This window comes from Uloborus diversus, chromosome 2 (assembly GCF_026930045.1).
Source record: "Uloborus diversus isolate 005 chromosome 2, Udiv.v.3.1, whole genome shotgun sequence".
In the NCBI taxonomy this organism is placed as follows: domain Eukaryota; kingdom Metazoa; phylum Arthropoda; class Arachnida; order Araneae; family Uloboridae; genus Uloborus; species Uloborus diversus.
Window position 1 is genome coordinate 46,114,453 of NC_072732.1, and position 19,347 is coordinate 46,133,799.

The 19,347-nt window shown below is 35.3% G+C and overlaps 1 protein-coding gene across 1 annotated transcript in view; it reads right to left on the bottom strand.

The window, feature by feature from the left end:
- LOC129216294 (adhesion G-protein coupled receptor G6-like) overlaps positions 1-18,907 on the bottom strand; it is a 43,732-nt gene extending 24,825 nt beyond the window's left edge. The window contains exons 1-8 of the mRNA XM_054850504.1: positions 18,889-18,907; positions 14,953-15,276; positions 10,322-10,502; positions 9,189-9,406; positions 5,593-5,709; positions 4,289-4,413; positions 2,955-3,098; positions 1,538-1,632 (exon numbers count right to left, since the gene is read on the bottom strand). Of these exons, the coding sequence (XP_054706479.1) occupies positions 1,538-1,632; positions 2,955-3,098; positions 4,289-4,413; positions 5,593-5,709; positions 9,189-9,406; positions 10,322-10,502; positions 14,953-15,276; positions 18,889-18,907 (1,223 nt within the window). The remainder of the gene's footprint in view (positions 1-1,537; positions 1,633-2,954; positions 3,099-4,288; positions 4,414-5,592; positions 5,710-9,188; positions 9,407-10,321; positions 10,503-14,952; positions 15,277-18,888) is intronic.
- Between the last annotated feature and the right edge of the window lie 440 nt (positions 18,908-19,347).

Below are 19,347 nucleotides of genomic sequence, written 5' to 3' on the forward strand. Positions count from 1 at the left end.
CATTACAAAGGGTAATGACGAACTTTTTCGCTTAAGGTATCACACATAAGTTTGCAATTTGTTAAGCAGAAAACAATAGTTCAGTAATAATTTAAAGTATTGAATGACATACATGAGACGTCACCTGCGGGAAAAATGGCCTTTTTCGGTGGAATGGCCCTGATGCATTTTCAATCTGTACTTACTCTCGAATAGATTCTTCAGCATGACGAAAAGTCAAACTGTCAAATCGATAAACCTGTCTAAACGTAATCTCTTATGTGTAAACGAGAGGGTATTTACCATGAATGAAGAGTTAAGGATTTTTTCAAGATGTGAAAATACTCCTTGACAATGTTTTCAACGCGTGAAGTAATTCATTTGTATTTTTCAAGGCTTGAAAATACTCCTTGACATTTTTTTCAATACGTGAAATTACTCATTGGTATTTTTTCATGGCATGGAAATGCTCTTTGATCTTGTTTTCAATGGGTAAAATTACTCATTGGTATTTTTTCAAGGTGTGAAAAGACTCCTTGCCATTTTTTACAGGAGGGAAATTCAATTTGGAGTTGCAAAACTCCTTTTGAAGAAGTGAATTTCATTTTTGAGGAGTGTACGAAAAGAGCGAAGGCAGTTATAGTGATCTACGTCATTAGAAAATTAATTTTATAAGGTTACTAGTGGTACCCGCACGGCTTTGCCGGTAATAGAAAATTAAAAGGTCTTTTGGTTCACCTATATATTTACAAATAATGTATGATGAATTTTCTCGCCGATTGGCTTGTGCCCATGTTACGGTTCCACGTTATGATAATTTCGTAATTTACTTGTCCATCTTATGATATTTTTGTTCTTGAAATTGGATTGGAAAAAGAACCACATCGAATTTTCTAAAAATCGCTTTGAGGTGCACACCCCCATGGTACAAACTAACTTTGTGCCAAATTTCATGAAAATCGGCCGAACGGTCTAGGCGATATGCGCGTACAGAGATCCTGACAGACAGAGGGACATTCAGCTTTATTATTAGTAATAAAGAAGATCTTCGCTATAACGCTATCCGGCCCATTTTTTACGTTTTGATAAGTTTCTCGTGCAGTTTCGACGATTTAAAAAATTTTTTGGCTCTAAGCAAAAATTTGAACTCTACATAAAGCCAAATTTGACTGGTAAATTTGTCCTTGATACACTTTATGGGGAAGATTAAAATCAGGAATAAAATCTCTGAGAAATCGAAGAAACTTCCAGAGAGTTTTAATAGATTTTAGTTTTTTATATGAAAAAAAAAGAAAAAGAGTAAAAAAATACGTATGGAACAGTTGACATTTATCTAAGGTAATTGATTGACTGTACAATGTGGATCAATATAGGGATTCTAAAAATTCAAAAAACTTCTCTTTTCAAGCAAAGAAAAGCCCCACAAGCCCTTTTATAACATCCATAGTTTTTATTTTCATCTTCAAACTTTAATATTAATGCTTTTTCTTTTTTAAGAAGGGGTTATTAGTAAAAAACAAACAACTTTTTTGAAAAATGTGGTGCCCTTTTGAAATACCTGTTCGTGAGGTGAATTCTCTTCTTCGCTGACACGAGTTCGCTCACGTTGGTTTGCATCAGGCTATTCATGATAGAGAAAATTCCATCAAAATCCTGTGAAGATTTTAAAGGATATGCAAAAAGTATCAACATTGTTCTCTTAAAAATATATAATGAACAAGTTTGACTCTAATTCCTGTTATTTATAAAGCTTTATTTTTAAACAAAATATTCTCACTCAAGTTTTATGTTCATAACTATTAGTCTGCATTTTCTCTGTACTTTTAACTGTACCATTTATATTTTAACAGAGTTGCTAAATCTATTGGTGCAAAGGCAAACGAAAAACGTAATGTATCCCCGATGGTGGGAAAATTTATATTTTTAATATTTATTTTTATTTAAAAAAATCACAAAGCAACGCTAACTAAATAATGCGAGAAAACAAAATGATATAAAAACTCTGTTGAAGATTAGATAGGCAAAATTATTATTATTATTATATTATTATTATTATTCTTATTATTATTATTATTTATTCATTTATTTATTTATTTATTTATTTTCTTTTTTGAAAAAGAGCAAAAAACACATTTATTTTGTTCAGCTTTTTCTTTTTGCAGAAAATGAGACTTTTTATTCATTATTAACCTAATTTAAACCAAAAAAAGTAATAAATCAGATCGTTTTAGTGTGTAAAAATTATAAATATGTTTGTAGTATTTAAAGTTTTACTCCGTCGTTGGGTTTGGAAAAGTGTGATGCGTATCATCTAAATTGAGTTCGAGTGTCAATTATTGCTCAGACCATCCTTGGTCAATCAATAGCCTTTAAATGGGAATGTTTTGACATATTTTCTAGAATTACATTACATTTTTGTATAAATACTTTGAAAAATAGCTCAATCCAGACACACCTTAAAAAAATGGAGATTTTTCTGTATGTTTAAAAAAAGAATGTTTCTCCTCATCACAGGTCCTTTATGCAAAACGCTATTTTCGGAGGTGCATTAGGGATTTAAACTCTTTCAAGTTGAAGTAGATAAATTAACTGCAAACAAATGATAAAAAGATGGAAGGCGGAAGAGTGACTAAGAAAAATTCAAAGCCCCACTAGCAGCTTCATTGTACTAGGAGTGAGACATATTGTAGATCGTGTTAAAAAAAATTCAAAAAGAAGGAAAAAGAAGAATCTAAAAAGTAGAAACAGCTTTTATCCTTTAAATTTATTTATTGTAACATGATATTTTAATCCTTAACGCTTTGGTTACGAGAAACATGAATCAGGTTTCTTTTTAACCAAAAACTTTTTTTTGCATTCTAATGATATGGATAAACAAAACATAATATTATATACGTTGAATAAACATAAAAATAGCAAAAAAGCTGTGTTTTTTTTTTTTTTTTTTTACCTAATATACTCAGAACACTACTTACATTCTCATCTAAATTTTCAGCTTCAGAAATTTTTTTCAGGATCTTGGTGGTGATATGAATGTCTGTGACTGTTAGCTCTTTGGGAGACGAAGTGAAGTTTTTCAGTGTTTCAATGTACTCGAGTTTTGTATGACTTTCAAATGCCTAGAAAGTTGAGAGAGTTAATATAGAAAAAGAAACAATGATCGAAATTGAATGCAACAGCAGTTAACATGACGAAGCCACTATTATGCTGATTTCACATCAACTGCAATGGTATACCTGCTGCAGAGGATTGTTGCTATTCGCACAAAACAGATTTATATCTACTCTATAATTCGTGACAGTAGAATCAACCAATTGTGGTCCTCAAAGTAAAAATAGTAGAGTGGGGGACAGGGCCGACAAGAGGCCATGTCAACCTAGTCGGAAACTAGGAGCCCACCCTTTAATGGACCCCGGCTTGGAATCGGAGTAGTATATTCTTGGCAAGTTTTAGAGGTAGAGGGGGGCCCTGTGACGAAACTGAAAAGGGGCCCACATGTGCTCTCGGCGGCCCTGGGGGGAGGAAGGCTGCTTCAGGCTCAACTTGCTTCGTTCAGCTTAATTAATATTAAACATACTGCTTATAAAGATTTGAAAAAAAAAAAATCATGTAGATCATACTAGTGTATCCGTTAAAAAAGTGTGTTTTCCCAAATGTCTGATCAGTGGCGAAAGCGGGACTGCCAAAAATGATTCATTAGTTTTGAAAACGCTATATCCTCACCTCAGAGCAATAGTAAAATATCTAATCTGAGAAATAATACTAAGATATCTTACTGTTGCACTGAGGCGACGATATATTCAAAAGTATTGCTCGTATAACGATGAGGAATGAAGGAAAATAATGTCTCAAACTCTGCAAGATTTGTGCATGTGTGCTACATTCTGATCGCGTCCAGTGTCGTCCTGGTAAAGCCATCAATGACGCCTGGATTTTATCTTTGAGTTCTTGTACGCTTTTGGTCGTGAGGGTACATGAAGCAAGTCATTAATGTGCCCAAAAGCACTGAAAGCACAGATGAACTGAACATCACGCACATTGTAACACAGGGGAAAAAACTGTTTCGTTTGTTTTTTCGCCATTTGAAAAATACTACATTCGTATTACCAACTGGTTAACACAAAGACGATAATCGCTTTTCGTCTCTTTAGCCAGATAACAAAGCACTATCCAAAGCAGAACAGCGGATATTGGTCAGTATAACTTGCAACCATCTCGCATAGAAAATTCCATCCTATTTCTTTGACATGCAACATCGAAACAATTTTTTAAATACACAAAAATCTTGCTAAAACCAGAGAAGACTTACATCATACAAACTGTAAAGATCAGAAGTGAGTTCGCTCGGAGGGCTGTCACATGTGCCAGAAGACATTCCCCATTTTGCTCCCGTATAAAAATCTCCTGTACAAGTTCTAGTCACAGCAAGTCCATCTAAAAATCCAAAAGCATATTCGTGAGTTTTTGCGGATGCCGTTAGAATACTCTTTAACTCATTTAAAACAGCAATTCTGCTTTAAAAAAAATATTACCAGTGAAAATTTTGTGCAAATTTGTACCATATGACAAGGTTGGGCAGTATAACTATTTACAATTGCCGCCGAAAACGCAGTCGGTGTGTACCACAGTATTTGCATCGTTGCTGCATACATTGTACAGCAACTCAGGAATCCCTAGTTTCATGCTATATTGCCAATCCTAACATTTAATACTGACGAGTACACAATACATACATGCCGGTACTGCAAGATACAACACCCTCAGGTGAAAATTCAGAATTATTATGACACCCCCTCACTTTCAGGAAAACTCTGGCTGCACTTGTGCATTAAGCTATCACAATTTTCAACAGATATGACGAGGTTGACGATTTGAAACAATCAGTAACGATTGAGGTTAAATCAATTCAATTCCTTAAAAAACACTAAGCAAAGTATTGGCTTGTTCAAGCAACTTGCCGAGACTTGCTTGATGCACCTTGACGCACATCTTAGTCATATTTGTTTTTAAAACTTCACTTTTTTCTGTTCAATAGTAATAAATTATTTGTAAAATAATGAGACAACGTACATAAAAGTATAAATAAAAGCTTTAAAAAGGCGGGAAAAACAGCTGTTTTGAGACTAAAATCAAGCCAGTGCATTAAAGGTTCACGATAACCAAAAACCCAAGTCAACAGAGAAAATTTTTATCGTCCAGTTCCTCAACGGATTTAACATGGATATCTCAGCATCCCTCACTGAAGCATAACATCCTTACCTAAAACAGTATAGTGTGTCTCTGGTAACTTGATGTTTGGCTTTGGAAAATCTAATTTATCTTTGGATTGAAACAGAAGAAATTCTTACATTGATACAGTTCGAATAAGAGTTATTGGCAAGGAAAACCGGCTTTTCCCACCCCTATTTTAACAAACGAAATCGTTATAACTTTATGCAAGCCAGGCTATAGCTAAAATATTCGCTCGTTGTACAAATATTTCTGCCCTTAAATTACATTTTTTCCACAGCGTTTTCTGTTAATAATACTTTTTCTTGAAACTATCACATATACATCTAATATTATACATGCAAGGTTTGCATCAGTGTTGCAAATCATTGAATTAATACCTACTTCTTGATGAGCAGGCCTCTTCGGGAATGACTATCTCCCCGATTCTTGCTTCAGGCCATTCAATAACTCTGGTTCCATCAGTTCCATTAATGAATTGGGTTTCATTATAACAAGCCACTGAAAAAATACAAGATTCAGTAACGTTACAGATCCAAATCTGTTAGGCATAAATAGTTGTTTGAAAAAATAACACTGAAAACGATTGTGGAAAATTATTTGATTTGGAATGGCAACAGCCATTCCTAGCATGAACTCGAATCAAGCGTTCAGTCGCCACTGAATTACCGTCGATGAATCTAGGATTTCGATGTGAAGAAAGTCGCCCTTTTTGATGGGACTTGTGCTCCCAATCTTCAATATGTATAATTTATGTGCACTGTATATACGTTTCAACTAACAGTTCTTAAATTAAAATGTTTTTCTAACCTTCAATAAGCGTTTGTCGATTTTTGAATTCGATGTGGCAAGTTTACCCACTGAACCATTTTAGAACACGATATTTTAAATGTAAGGCCTCCTACACACGAGGCGGCTAGTTGAATCTACTTTTTGAAAAAGTTGCCTATTTGCTAGTTGACTGGTGTTTTTCGTTGTGTTCACACGAGGCAACTTAATTGAATCAACTTTTAGAAAAAGTTGCCTGTCTGCTAGTTGACTGGAGTTTTTCATTGTGTTCACAGGAGGCAACTTAGTTGAATCATCTTCCCTAATAAGCTGAATCTAGTTGACTCAACTAGTTTACTCGTGCGTTGAGTGAGCGCTTGCTTGTGTCCCGATGAGTTGAAGAAACCAAAAAGTCCATGCAACTCATTGGGATAAGAATGGTAGTGGCATATGAGCTTGTGTGCCTAATGAGTTGACTGTCGAGTGAAGAATGCTGGTCGATTCCTTCAGTTTTTTACCTGGTTGCACGTACTGATAACCGTCCGATCGAAGGGTGATTAAACTAAGTTGCCTCTTGTGACGGAAGACTAAAATGCATAACCAGTCACATACATAGGAAGATTACTTTCATAAAGTAATCTATTCTGTTTTGATCGATGGAAAAAAAAAACCCTCTTAATGCGTACATAATTTTATACGATTGGTACTAAAAACTAATCCTTTTTTCCCTCCAGGATGTATTTTTGCTCTAATTTAATTAGAACCATTTAAATGTTAATTTTCCCAGACTAATTTACATTTCACAATAATACGTGTCGCGTAACTCGAGATGAAAGTCATATTTCTCTTTACTTGGATCCGTTATAGATCAACATCACACTAGAAACAGAGTATCTAGTGTGATGTTGTATGTATGAAGATCGAAATACTACTAGACCAGAGCAATGATACAAAATGAATTTCCAGTTTGCTTCAGAGAAGTCTTTATTCAAAATTTGCGATATGACTACCACTGATTAATACAGGCCCGATATTTAAATATCACTCCTCCCTCCAAAGACCCTAGAAGACTCCCCCAAAGCAAAAGCTTCTCTAAAAAAGGAAAATACCCCTCAACCCCCAGCCTCTAGGTATGCACCACTGATTGATATTAATGTTTCATGGTACGTTCTTTAACACTGAGTAAAGAAAGTATACCTTTGTTTTATGGCACTTTCTTTAACAATGGGTTTCATATTTTATCGTTTAATTAGGAAATTATATGAAGTTTATTGTTTTTTGCTCATAACTTTTTTCTAAAGAACAAATATGGTGAAGCAAAGGTTTGGGACCTAAGTTAGACCACCCTTATCTATTTCAAAAAAAAAAAAAAAAAAAGACCAATAAAAATCGTTTCACTAAGTGAGACGCTATAAATTTACAAACAACAAAGCGCGAGTATGAAATTTGAAGAGTTCCCTCGATTTCTCCAGGATCCCTCATAAGCGGACTTGATGACTATTAGACGACGGGAAGAAGTATACCGTTTCAATCAGAAAAATAATTTTCCTAATCGGTCCAGACGTCTTCTAGTAATCGGGGAGCATAGTTCATAAAAAAATTCGAAGTCTGTTAAGTAGTATTGCCATAGCGGTTCCTTTATGAAGGTCACGAACAAAGTGAAAACGTCGCCATGACTCCGTTGGGAAGTTGCCTTGTAGTCATTTCTCGTCACTCTGCGACCTGTAAATTAAACTGATGGTGTCATGAAATATTTAATCTAGAATACTTGTAAAACTTCAGAAATAGGACACCAAATACGATATATTTATTAAGGAATGTAAATTTAATAGTCGGAAGAGGCGAGGGGATTTTTATCTTTAAATCCCCTTGAATTAAACACTAAATATATTTAAAAACTGAAATATTTTTTAAAAAAATTAAAAAAACTTTAATGACTAAAATTAAGTTGACTAAAAAAACATATATATTAAATTAAATAATTCAACTATTTTCGTAGCAAAATACATTTACTGATTTGCTACATGAGTAATAAATACATTAGTTAGACAATAATTAAAATTAACAGGGAGCGCCGTGAAAATCAAACATCCCGATGGTGCGAGAATTAAATTAATATTATTTAAGACAAGAACCCTCCGTCCAGAAAATGCACCGTTCACGGCAAAATCACGTAACCTGTGACGTATCGCTCGACTGACGCAAGTTGGATTACGTAGCCACAACGCGCATGAAACAGTTTCTTAGATTTCTCCGGGACCCCTCATCAGATCCAGAAAAAATTACCATGGGACCATCTGGAAAGTATACCCTTTCAAACAAACAAAAAAAAAAAAAAAAAAGAATTTTTCAAATCGGTTCAGGCGTCTTAAAGAAATCAGAGAACAAGCATAAATAGCCGCAGACGAATACATAACCTCCTTTGAAGTCGGTTAAAAAGTTTAAACAGGTAGCAAATCAAAAGCACACTTTGAGACATATTTTTGACGAAAAATTCTTCGCATTGCCCTCGTTCGTCCGTTATCCAGATATAATGTCCTAAAGTCGTCCGAAATTTCAAGAAAAGCACCAAATTTTAAACTCTTGGTGAGAAAATATCACGCAATTTCACCGTCTGCAGCCATCAACTATAATATGTGTGAAAGATATATATCCGTCTGTTCTCACTAAACTCGCTAAATTAAACACGAGGGTAAAAAACTTATGCGGGCAGAATCATCTTTCTCGATGCTCTTCGATTACTACTAATCTAATTTTTTTCATTATTACACTGTCGAGTGGTTCCCTGATCATATTAAAAACCACTAATTTCATTCGTAACTCAAGATCATTAAAATAAATTAAGCTTAATTTACATTTCTAATGCAGCAAGAGACAATAATCTCTTGAAATGTTCAAAATTACGGTGGGCTCGGGTATGAAAGTCAGATAGAACCAGAAAAAAAGTGCTCGATTTTGCTGTTATGATTTGTATCTCAAGCTGGTTGGTTCTCAAACTGGGAACGCGGCACCCTGGGGTGCCATAAGTAAAGGCGAGGGGTGCCGCGTGGTGTCCACGATATGAATATATGTGTATATAAACAAATTGGTTAGAGTGTCACGAGAAAATTCTAATCCTTCAAAGGGTGCCGCGAATCAAAAAAGTTTGTGAACCCCTGGTTCATATATTCAACTAAGGAAAGTAAGTACAAATTTAAAAGATATTTTCTTACGGGTGCTCTTCAGCTTAATGTCTTGAATGAAGATGCCTCTGAAGTCAGCCCAATCTACCATCTTTTGATAGAGGTCTGGGTCTACGTCAGTTTCACCTCGCAGGTATTCCTGAATGTATTCTAAATGGTGACAGTCTGTCAATATTTCATAGTCGGTAGGTACACGAGGCATTAGAAGCTCCCGGTAGTATAAGTAGAACTTAACACTGAGTCCGTCTCTGAAAGTGTACAAAGATTATGTGTACGATAAAAAAAAATTGCAGTCTTAACTCATTTCCAAATCTTATTTTTTTCGTGGAACAAAGTATTTAACGATTTATTCATTTATTTACTTATTGGAAACTAATTAAATCATGAAATCGATATAGTTACATAAAGCTGTAAGGTAAACACACCAATAATGGCCAGTGCTTCAGGGTGCTTCAGTAGTGGCTATTTTAAGGTTGAGTGATAAAAATAGGATTCCAGGTTTACCAATGGATTCAAACGTGCAGGAGGTAATACTATTGGTGTGTTTACCTTGCACTAATTAGTTGAGACAGCAAAAAAAAAAAACTGATTCATTATTAGCCTGATTCTTATAATCACTTATTCAAGCCGAAATAGCATTGAAAGCTCAAAAGAAAAGAGAGAGAGAGAAAACCCAATATACGCTCACTATAGAGGTGACCTTTTTGTTTCAAAATGGCTTGTCTAAAATCTACTCCCCTCCCAAATTCCCAAATGCTTTAGGTGTACTTCCGCCTCAATATTAGCATAGGTATTCCAATAACTTTCTACACCCTCAAGAAAATTGGTATCTGATTGATACACCTGTAGGTATTGATCGTATTTTCTTGACTCAATCACAAGAGCACTGGAAGATGAAGATCATCTCTTCATCTCCCTTCATCAAATTTTCTACATGTAAAAAATTGTCCAAAGATAGTTTAGGAGTCAGATTTAAATAAAACAGTATTTGCTAATTTGCTTTGTGAAAATCAGATGCAAAGGAAGGTTTTAGTATTAGTCAAGTCTAAAATAATAGGGGCTGTGCCTGAAATTTGATTTAAAGGAGATGTTCACTATAATGAGTATTCTTATACGATGTCGTTAGCAGTCATATTCTTTACAAATAAAACAAAAAAACTTACTCTGTTTCTTTTATATCTGTCACATATGTGTTAGGTGGTGGCAGAAATCCGAAAAAAAAATCTGATAGTTCTCTCTCATAAATTTCTTTCTTTATTAGAATTTTTTCCATTGTAGTCAGAGATGTGTCGTCTCCAAGCGAATCGTGCTTTGATAGAAGGGTGCCCACGTAAGTGTTGACATCTGCAAATCAATTTTTTGGAAGAAAAAACGTAGATTATACAAATTAATAAAATAAAAACGCGTGTTAGAATAGAATAAAATACAATGTTTTATTATTATTGCGACTACTAATGATTTTGCTATCATTACTGTGACTACTACTGATTTGCTATCATTACTGTGACTATTACTGATTTTGCAATTACTACTGTGACTTCCCTCCTAGACCTGTTTTCATGAATGGACAAAATGAGTATGAACTCAAGGGTGAAATCTGTTCCATATGAATATCTCTCTCAATAGGCTTCGACTGCGAATTACTCCAAATATACCCTTTTCACCATCAGAAAATTTTTCTGAAAACAAAATGTGTCCCCTTCATGTAAAAATATACTATTGTTTAGTATAAAAACAGCATGAAAATAATTTGTTCAAAAATTAATTCGTTATGTTTTGTGAATTCCAACTGGTACGAGCTAAGAGGTTGTAAATGATGAGATACTAAGCGAAAACAAATAAATAGCAATTTATTTATAGATTATTCTGTAAAAATCCTAATGAGCAAAATAAAATTTTTTACCTTTCTTATAACTAAATTAATCTTTAACTGAGTGGGAACTTTTAATGGCCAACCAGAAACGCTAAACCAATCAATTTGCAATTACTAAGCCTTTTTCGCTTAGTCATTGTAAATTTTTCTTTACTCACTAGGATTTTTTGCTGCATCAACAAAATATTTTGTACGTCATTGTGTTCCCAGCCTCTACTTCTTTTATTCACAAAGATTATTTACTTGATTTTTGGAGTTTCCCTCCTTCCTATTTTTTTGAGCAATCACGATTGCTTATTGTTCTCATTTGACTGTTTTGGCGTCCTATCATTTTATTTTCCCACCGCCACCCTCCGCACCCTGTCACCGTCGACCGGCTCCTCACGATGCTGCTCCTATAGCGAAAGCCGTCTCCAGGTTGCATCCATGTCCTACACACACGCGCATACATACGCAGCTACACACACACGCGCACACACACACATACACGCAACTACCCACACATTCATGCCTGCACACTGACACAAAAACATATGCCTACACACACATACACATACACCCCCACACACACATACACACATTCATATACACAACTACCCACACATTTATGCCAGCACACAGACAAACACACATGCCTACATACACATACCCCTACACACAAACACACATACCCCCACACACAAACACACACGCCTACATACACACACTTGTGATTGCGAAAAACATAATTTGAATTCAAGATGTCAAAATTCAAATTAATTTTTTTTTTTTTTTGAGCAATCACGATTGCTTATTGCTTTCATTTGACTGTTTTTGGCGTCCTATCATTTTTCCCACCAGCGCGGCGCCACCATCTGCCAGCACCACCCGTCGCGTCGGCCGGCCTCACGATACTGCTCCTCTAGCGAAAACCGTCTCCAGGTTGCATCCATGTCCTACACACACGCACATACATACACAACTACACACACACACACACACAAACACATACACACACATGCACAAACACCACCATACACACACATACACAAACACATACACACACGCATGCATACAGACACCTACACATACACACAAATACACACAACTGCCCACACATTCATGCCTGCACACAGACACAAACACATATGCTTACACACACATACACATACCCCGCCCCCACGCACACAAACAATCATACACACAACTACCCACACACTCATGACTGCACACAGACACAAACACACATGCCTACACACACATACACATACCCCCCCCCACACACATACCCCCCCACACACATACTCCCCCACACACACATACACATACCCCCCACACACATACCCCCCCACACACACATACTCCCCCCCACACACATACAAACACACACTCGTGATTGCGAAAAACATAATTTCAATTCAAGATGACAAAATTCAAATTAATTTTTCTTTTTTTTCTCTTTACATTGAAATTTGTTTCACTTACTCATTAGGATTTCCATTTTTGTTTAAATTACTTTCAGTCACGAAGAATGTTTTCATTTTGTGGTTTAGAGTTTCCGACTGGTCACTAAAATTTTCATCTTAGTCATAAGGATGTTTTTTTTTTTTTTTTTGGTTATACTAAATTATTAAGATTTCGCTCTTATTCATTAGGACTTTCCTGTTCGTTGTTCGGATTTTATCCTCTTGTCATTAAAATTTTCCTTCATAGTGAGAATTTTCCCCTGAGTCATAGAAATCATAGTTATTCTTTAGGATTTGTCCTCGATAAATTGGGATTTCATTTTTACTCATTAGGATATCAATATTATCCTCATATATACATATATATATATAATAGCCAATAATCGAGTAACGCTCCTGGCGTCATCAACTAAGAAACTCGCGCCACGACATGATGATTTGATTATTGGTTTTGGTAATATTTAACCTGCGGGGAAAGACTTTATTGTAACAAGGCTGAACTGGATCCGGTAACTTAACTGTTTTACTGGCAAGACTGTCAGTTCAGGGGAATGAAGAAACGGAAAAGTGGTCAACAATGAACACTGTTCTGGAGTTTAGGGTTAATCCACTGGAGTGATGGTAAAAATGTGAACTATCCAAATATCACCAAACAGGCAACTGCTTCATTCAAATGTAGAAGCAATTTTCACCCGTCATACCCTGACGAGCGACTTTCTAGTTTTATGTTTCCCACAACCGAAGTCTCATACAGAAGTTGAGATTTTTAATGAAAACGAGGATGGTACAAGATAAAAGTTAATTAGATTTTAAAGTTAAAAAGGTAAAAGTTAAAAAGATAATTTAGATTCTGTACCTTATTCCACAGTGTCCTTCATAATTATCTGAAAAGATTTAGGAATCGTTTGACTCTACTGTTGCATTAGTTTAACTTTCAAACTATCTGCTGCGGTTACTCCACTGAATACTAACAGTTGAGAGTTGAGTGAATAAATTTTTTAACAATATATTGGAAAGTCATCCGTTCTTCTCTTTTGTTGCACAGTGTCACATTTAGCACGGGAAAAAGCACGATTTACCCTACTTTTCGCCGACATTTTAAATTTCCTCCTCCTAAAATATATTAAAAGATAAGGTTGGAACTGAAAAACAGGTAAAGGAAATTTCACGTCTGCGAAAAGTAAGGGGAAACCAAAAATTGGATTTCTTTCAAACTCTGTTATAGGGATTATTTGCATAAACTGCAATACAGATAAACCACTGAAGAAATTTGTTCCGAAATGCCACTTAATCCTTGAAGAAAATCTGAAATTTTTACGTTGTCGGGAATACGCCTAGCGCAGATTCTTCACACGTTCTGGATGGGCATTATTTTACACTTTAGGTTTCCCCAAAGTGATAAATGCCACACAGTTGTTCCAAGCTTGCATAGTTTCTTAATCGTAATTTCAACCTCTTTCATTAAGGGTCTACCATATATATTCCGTTACATTTCTTTCGAAACTAAATGCTCATTTATGGTGTTTAAATTTCCACCAATACGAATAAAATATAATATTAGTATATTAATAAAAAGTAACGCCTAAGAAATTGTGAAAGGATGTCTGTGGCGGGCCTGCGTCCAGGAGACCTCATAACAGCTATAGTTTTGAAATTTTGTGCAAAATTACTTCGAGCCCCGGAGGTTTGCACATAGGGGTTGTTTTTTATAATTTCGAAGTAGTTTTTCTGTAATTAATTTTTTAAGCTAAAATTTACGTTGCCCATTAAAAGGATGAATGATTTCCCTCAACCCTCAATATTCTATGTCATTTGAAAGAGTTTATTTTTCTGCATCAAATAAAACTTGTACCAATTTTAGAGCAGCTGATACAAGGGTTTCTATTTTAGCGAAAACTTCTAGGCTTAACTCAATTCAAGCCCGGAGCGAAAAAGCAAAACAGATTGCTAGAAACCATGAGCGACTTTTCAAACGTACAAAACTGCCGTTTTTCAGTGCACAAGAGCCCCTTTGCACCTATTCTGCGCAAGTTGGTACAAGTTAGCTTGGAACCGAGGAAAGGAATTCTCTTCAAAGCGGTTTTTTTTTTTTAATATCTTGGTTGTGCATAATTCTATCAAGTTCCTTTTGTCTTCGGGTGGGAGCGGGACTCTGTTCTAAATTAGCTCTTTACTTAAATTCAATTTTCTACAAGAGAGAGAGGGCGATTTTCATTTTATTCGAAACGGTACTGGTAACGCGTTTTTGAATCTGATTCTTTCTAATAGACTATTTAAATCGCTGAGAATTAAATAAGATTGAGAAGGAATCTTCGAGGGTTGGTGAGCGGGCAGGGGCGGAGTCCCCTAGTTAATTTGCAAAAAACTAAATAACAGAAATTATATGACAGTGAGAAATGCTAAACTGGAAAAGCAAATGAAACGTATTCCTAGTTTTAACCCTTAATCAAAATACTTAACCTTGTTTCTTACGTACCTGCTATTTTAAAAAGGTAACTATTCCTCGTTTTGTAAACCGGTGAGTCTGTTGCACACCAGTAATATCCTTGCAGTTTCAGTGGGTGTTCGAAGTCCGAGGAGTCCTTGTCTAGCGAGGAGTTTTTGTCCAACAACGTTCGAACGGACAACACGTGGTCAGGGAGTGATGCTCCTCCTTTCTTTACTAGAATATAATCCTTGAACCATCGCACTTCCTTGTATCCCACGTGCTTAACATGACATGTGAGGACAGGCAGGTAAATAGTGAAATTCAAGGAATAGTCAACAAGTTGAGATGACACCACAACTTCCGTGGCTGATGCTGGAAAATGAAATCATCAGAAAAGCACTTGAGGTTATAGTCATACATTGACAGTTTTTCAGCAGACAAAAAGCCTTTTTGCATGAAAATTCCTCAAGATTTGAATTTATTGCCTCTTACTTAGCCTAACTTAATTTGGTTCTGTTCCCGGTGCCTGAATTAGCGCGATTTTGCGACTTACATCGGATTCTTGAGACAGTCTGAAGACTATTTCTTGAGAAAGAATTTAGAAAAAAAACCCTAAATTTTTTTTTTAAATTTAAGATTTAAAACAAAAAAATCTTGAATTTTAGCGAACGAAGATTTGTACCATACTTTCGGAGTTATAACTCACAGGTACTTGTAGATTTTTAGTTTAGCATCTTATTTTAAAGTATTTCTTGCAGCATATTTAGATTTTACGATTAATCTAATGTCGGATTATCGCGCAGAAAATTTTGGATTTTTAAGCTGCATCGCAGACTGCTCAAGAAAGTTCTGCTGCCGGGGTTCCGATAAATGACACCTTTTCACATCGTCAGTTCTGCTGATTAGAATTATTCACCATATTAAGAGCCGTTTCGAGTGGCATGCTTGCCTTTAGGTCAGTTGCTTAACAAAAGTGGGATTTGGGACTATATCCCCCCTCCGATAAAGAACAGAAATTTTCCTTTATTGACCATAGGAAAGGACTAAACCTATAAACATATCCCCCTTCAAATTATTCTTTCTGGCTTCTCCACTGTTTTATACAATTTTCTATGATCTTTAATGCTTGTTCTTATGAGATGAGAGACAGACAAAAGTCTTTCGCAGGTATGATGATAACTCAATGAAAATACATAATCGTTTAGAATTTGGTTCAATTTTGTGCCCTTTTGTTTTCGTATATGACCTGAATGCCTGCCGTAAAATGGTCCAACTATGGGCCAGCTTTCGATGCTTTTAATCAAAATTCAGTTTACATCTTTGATTTAGAAGTTCGAGGACTTTAGTAATGGTAGCTATACATCTCGTCTTTCAAATGAAATGTTTAAAAAAAATCTTAGTTGGAAAGAAGAGGAAGGGGAAATTTTCCCCCGTGACCCACAGTTGTACCTCTACGGGGTACAACTATGGGCCACTTCATTTTAACCTAGAAAAATCATTCAAAACTTGATCTGGCCCACTGTTGTCTGAGGCTACAAGTTGCCCTCTGCTGGTAAATGCATGAAGAATTTTTTTAGTCCATCATTTACCTTTTTTCCCCTCCCCCAATTTTTTAAGGTTTAATCATCACTTGTTGTCTTGAGTGATTAATAAAGTTCAACATGGTAAATGTAGGGAACGTTCTTTATTATCTGCCTAGTTTTTGACTTTGAAACATTTGAAAACAAGAAAATTTCACCAACTAAAGGCTTGGTACCTATACTTAGGTCTCAGAAAATATGTAGGTCTGACAAGTTTTAAACGAGATCAACAATTTTGGAAACTGAAAGGTTAAATCACATTTCACATAACAAATTGCATCAAAAAAAAATAAAATAAAAATTATCTCAGTTCATATTTGGTCCGGAGTTTAGCCAGCACCTTCTGCAAAAACTCTTTATGAATATCGGGCGATAGGGCTACCCCCGAGTTTCTTCTGTATTTTCTTACCATTATTTATTACAAATAACACAAAATATGTCGAAAACATCCCTATAGAACAACGGTTCCCAACCTTTTTCCCCTTGCGAGTCCCTTCTAATCTCCAAAAGAAGTTAGCGAATCCCTTGGATGCTAGGTAATAAGTAACAAGCAAAAAAAAAAACCTTGCACACACACACATACATAGACAATAAAATTTGGGAGATTTTTTTTTAGTTTGATGCTGCTCCATAGTGAACAGCAAGAACGAAAACATAATTGCAAAATATAGAATTAAAAATATTGTTAAGAACCAAAATGATCGCTAAAAATGAATGCAAAACAAATTCACCAAAAAATAAACAGTGATTATTTTGCGTTGAGCTTCTATCAACTTTGAAAAAAATGGAATTTTTGTGGAACAAAGAGGTTTAAAGTTCGGCTGAAATTTTTCTTACACAAGGTTATATTTATCTCTATCACTAAATCTGAAGTCAATTAAAGAATCATCTTAAAAATACCTTTCAGGGAACTGCCTCAGTTGAATGGACTTTTTTCTTCGAGTAAAATGAGAAAGATATCTAGGTTTAAGTCTTCTTGAAAAAGACTAGGTATGAGCCTAGCTGTTTGATAAGCATATACTGCTCACATTAATCGTTTGATTGCTGAAGAATTTTCCTGTAATTATGCTATAAGTGCAGAGTAAAATGCGTATATTGAAAAATAACAGAAGCGTCTTTTTTTCAATAAACGCATTTACTCTAATTTTTACAAAAAAAAAGGCGATTTTTAACAAAACAAATATTTTTAATCTCACTTACTGCAAGAGAAATTTTTTACACAAATTTTATAAATTCCTTATTTACATGTAGCACAAATTAAATTGCATGGTTTAAATCCGTTGATTTTTTTTTTTTTAGTGCGCAAACCTCACACTGTCATACTTTCACCGAAAAAAATTTACTAAAGTAATTAATTTTCCATACTTCCTGTGGTATTTTTGGGTTGCTAGCTATTCTTTCTCTTTTTCGACAATAAAGCTTGTAGTAACTTGTAGTCTATGTAGTGTGAAAAGTATAGCAACAAACAACAGCGCGATCTCACTTCTATGCATTTTTGACTCAACACACGAGAAAAGCGACAGCTCTTCGTCGGACTCAAATGGTAAAGAAACTAAGCATGAAAATATTGGTGACGCTCGCATATGCTACATGTTTTCATCAAGTTTAATCAACTTTTCAGATTAAATGCTTCTGAGGAAACGAATGCTTTCCAATTATTTCATCTGAGGACATTGTATTCATAAGTAGAACTTTTTCAGCATGGCTTCAGGACTCTCATTCTCAATGAAAGCGCTAAAACCGGCGCTTTGCAATAACAGACTAAAGTCTTTAAATGTAAAATGTGTCAGCAAGTATACAAATATTTTCATGCTATGAAAATCGAATGTGCGAGAGAGAAATGAATAAAAAAGGAGCAAAATTTGCTTAAAACTGCTTGAATATGAGACTTTATTAGAAACAAACATGTTAAAACTCCGCCATTACAATATCTTTTTCGCGAACCCCCTGAAAACCTCTCGCGAAACCCCAGGGGTTCGTGAACCACCGGTTGGGAACCGCTGCTATAGAGAATAAAATGAAGCTCGAAGCTACTAAAAACCGTGAAAAATAGGTGACCCATTGTTGTACCCCAACATTCCAAGTTTCGATAAATGTTGAGTGCTTGTGAAAACTATGAAACATTTTAAGTCAACAAGCTGCTTAATTCATAACTGACAAAATAGTAAAGCAAATCTGAACTTACCAGATTCTGGAAAACAGTATAAGTGGTCTGCCCAAAGGAGACTTTTGGTTCTTCCGGTGAGTCTAATCACGCACCAAGAACGACTTAGTTATGTAAGATATACAACAATGGCAATCTCTGAAAAAGCGTCTTTAGCTACCTAAATAGTTGTACTACCTGGTAAATGTTTTTGGAGCTCGTAAGCTTGAAAAAGAGGCTACTAGAGAGTAAAATCATTACCATGGCAATAGTGGCCCATTGTTGCCCCCTTGGCACAAAGTTGTACCATTTTACGGTACTAGTGGAATAAAGATTTAGAATATTCTCATGAGTTAAAGCCTTTGAGAGCTTATTAGCGAGAGAAAGTTTTTTTTTTTTTCTAACAACTTCGTTTCTTTTTCTCTGTTTTCAATTCCTGCAGCAATCCTTCTTTTGGTGAGATGAATGTAAAGTTTAATCGTAACACGAAAGTAATGAAACGGAATGCAAGCGAACGTGACGCCGTAAATAAATTGATGAGTTTTCTTTGGATGGAAACTGATTTATCGAACATTGCGAGCAGAATTTCGTTCTTTTTCCTTTTACAAAAAAGGAAGTATTGTATTCGCAAAAAAATTTCCACTCAAAAATTGGCCTTAATTTCCATTTTGCTCGCCCCCGAAGGAATATTAAGTTTTTTTTTTCAACCCGACCACACGT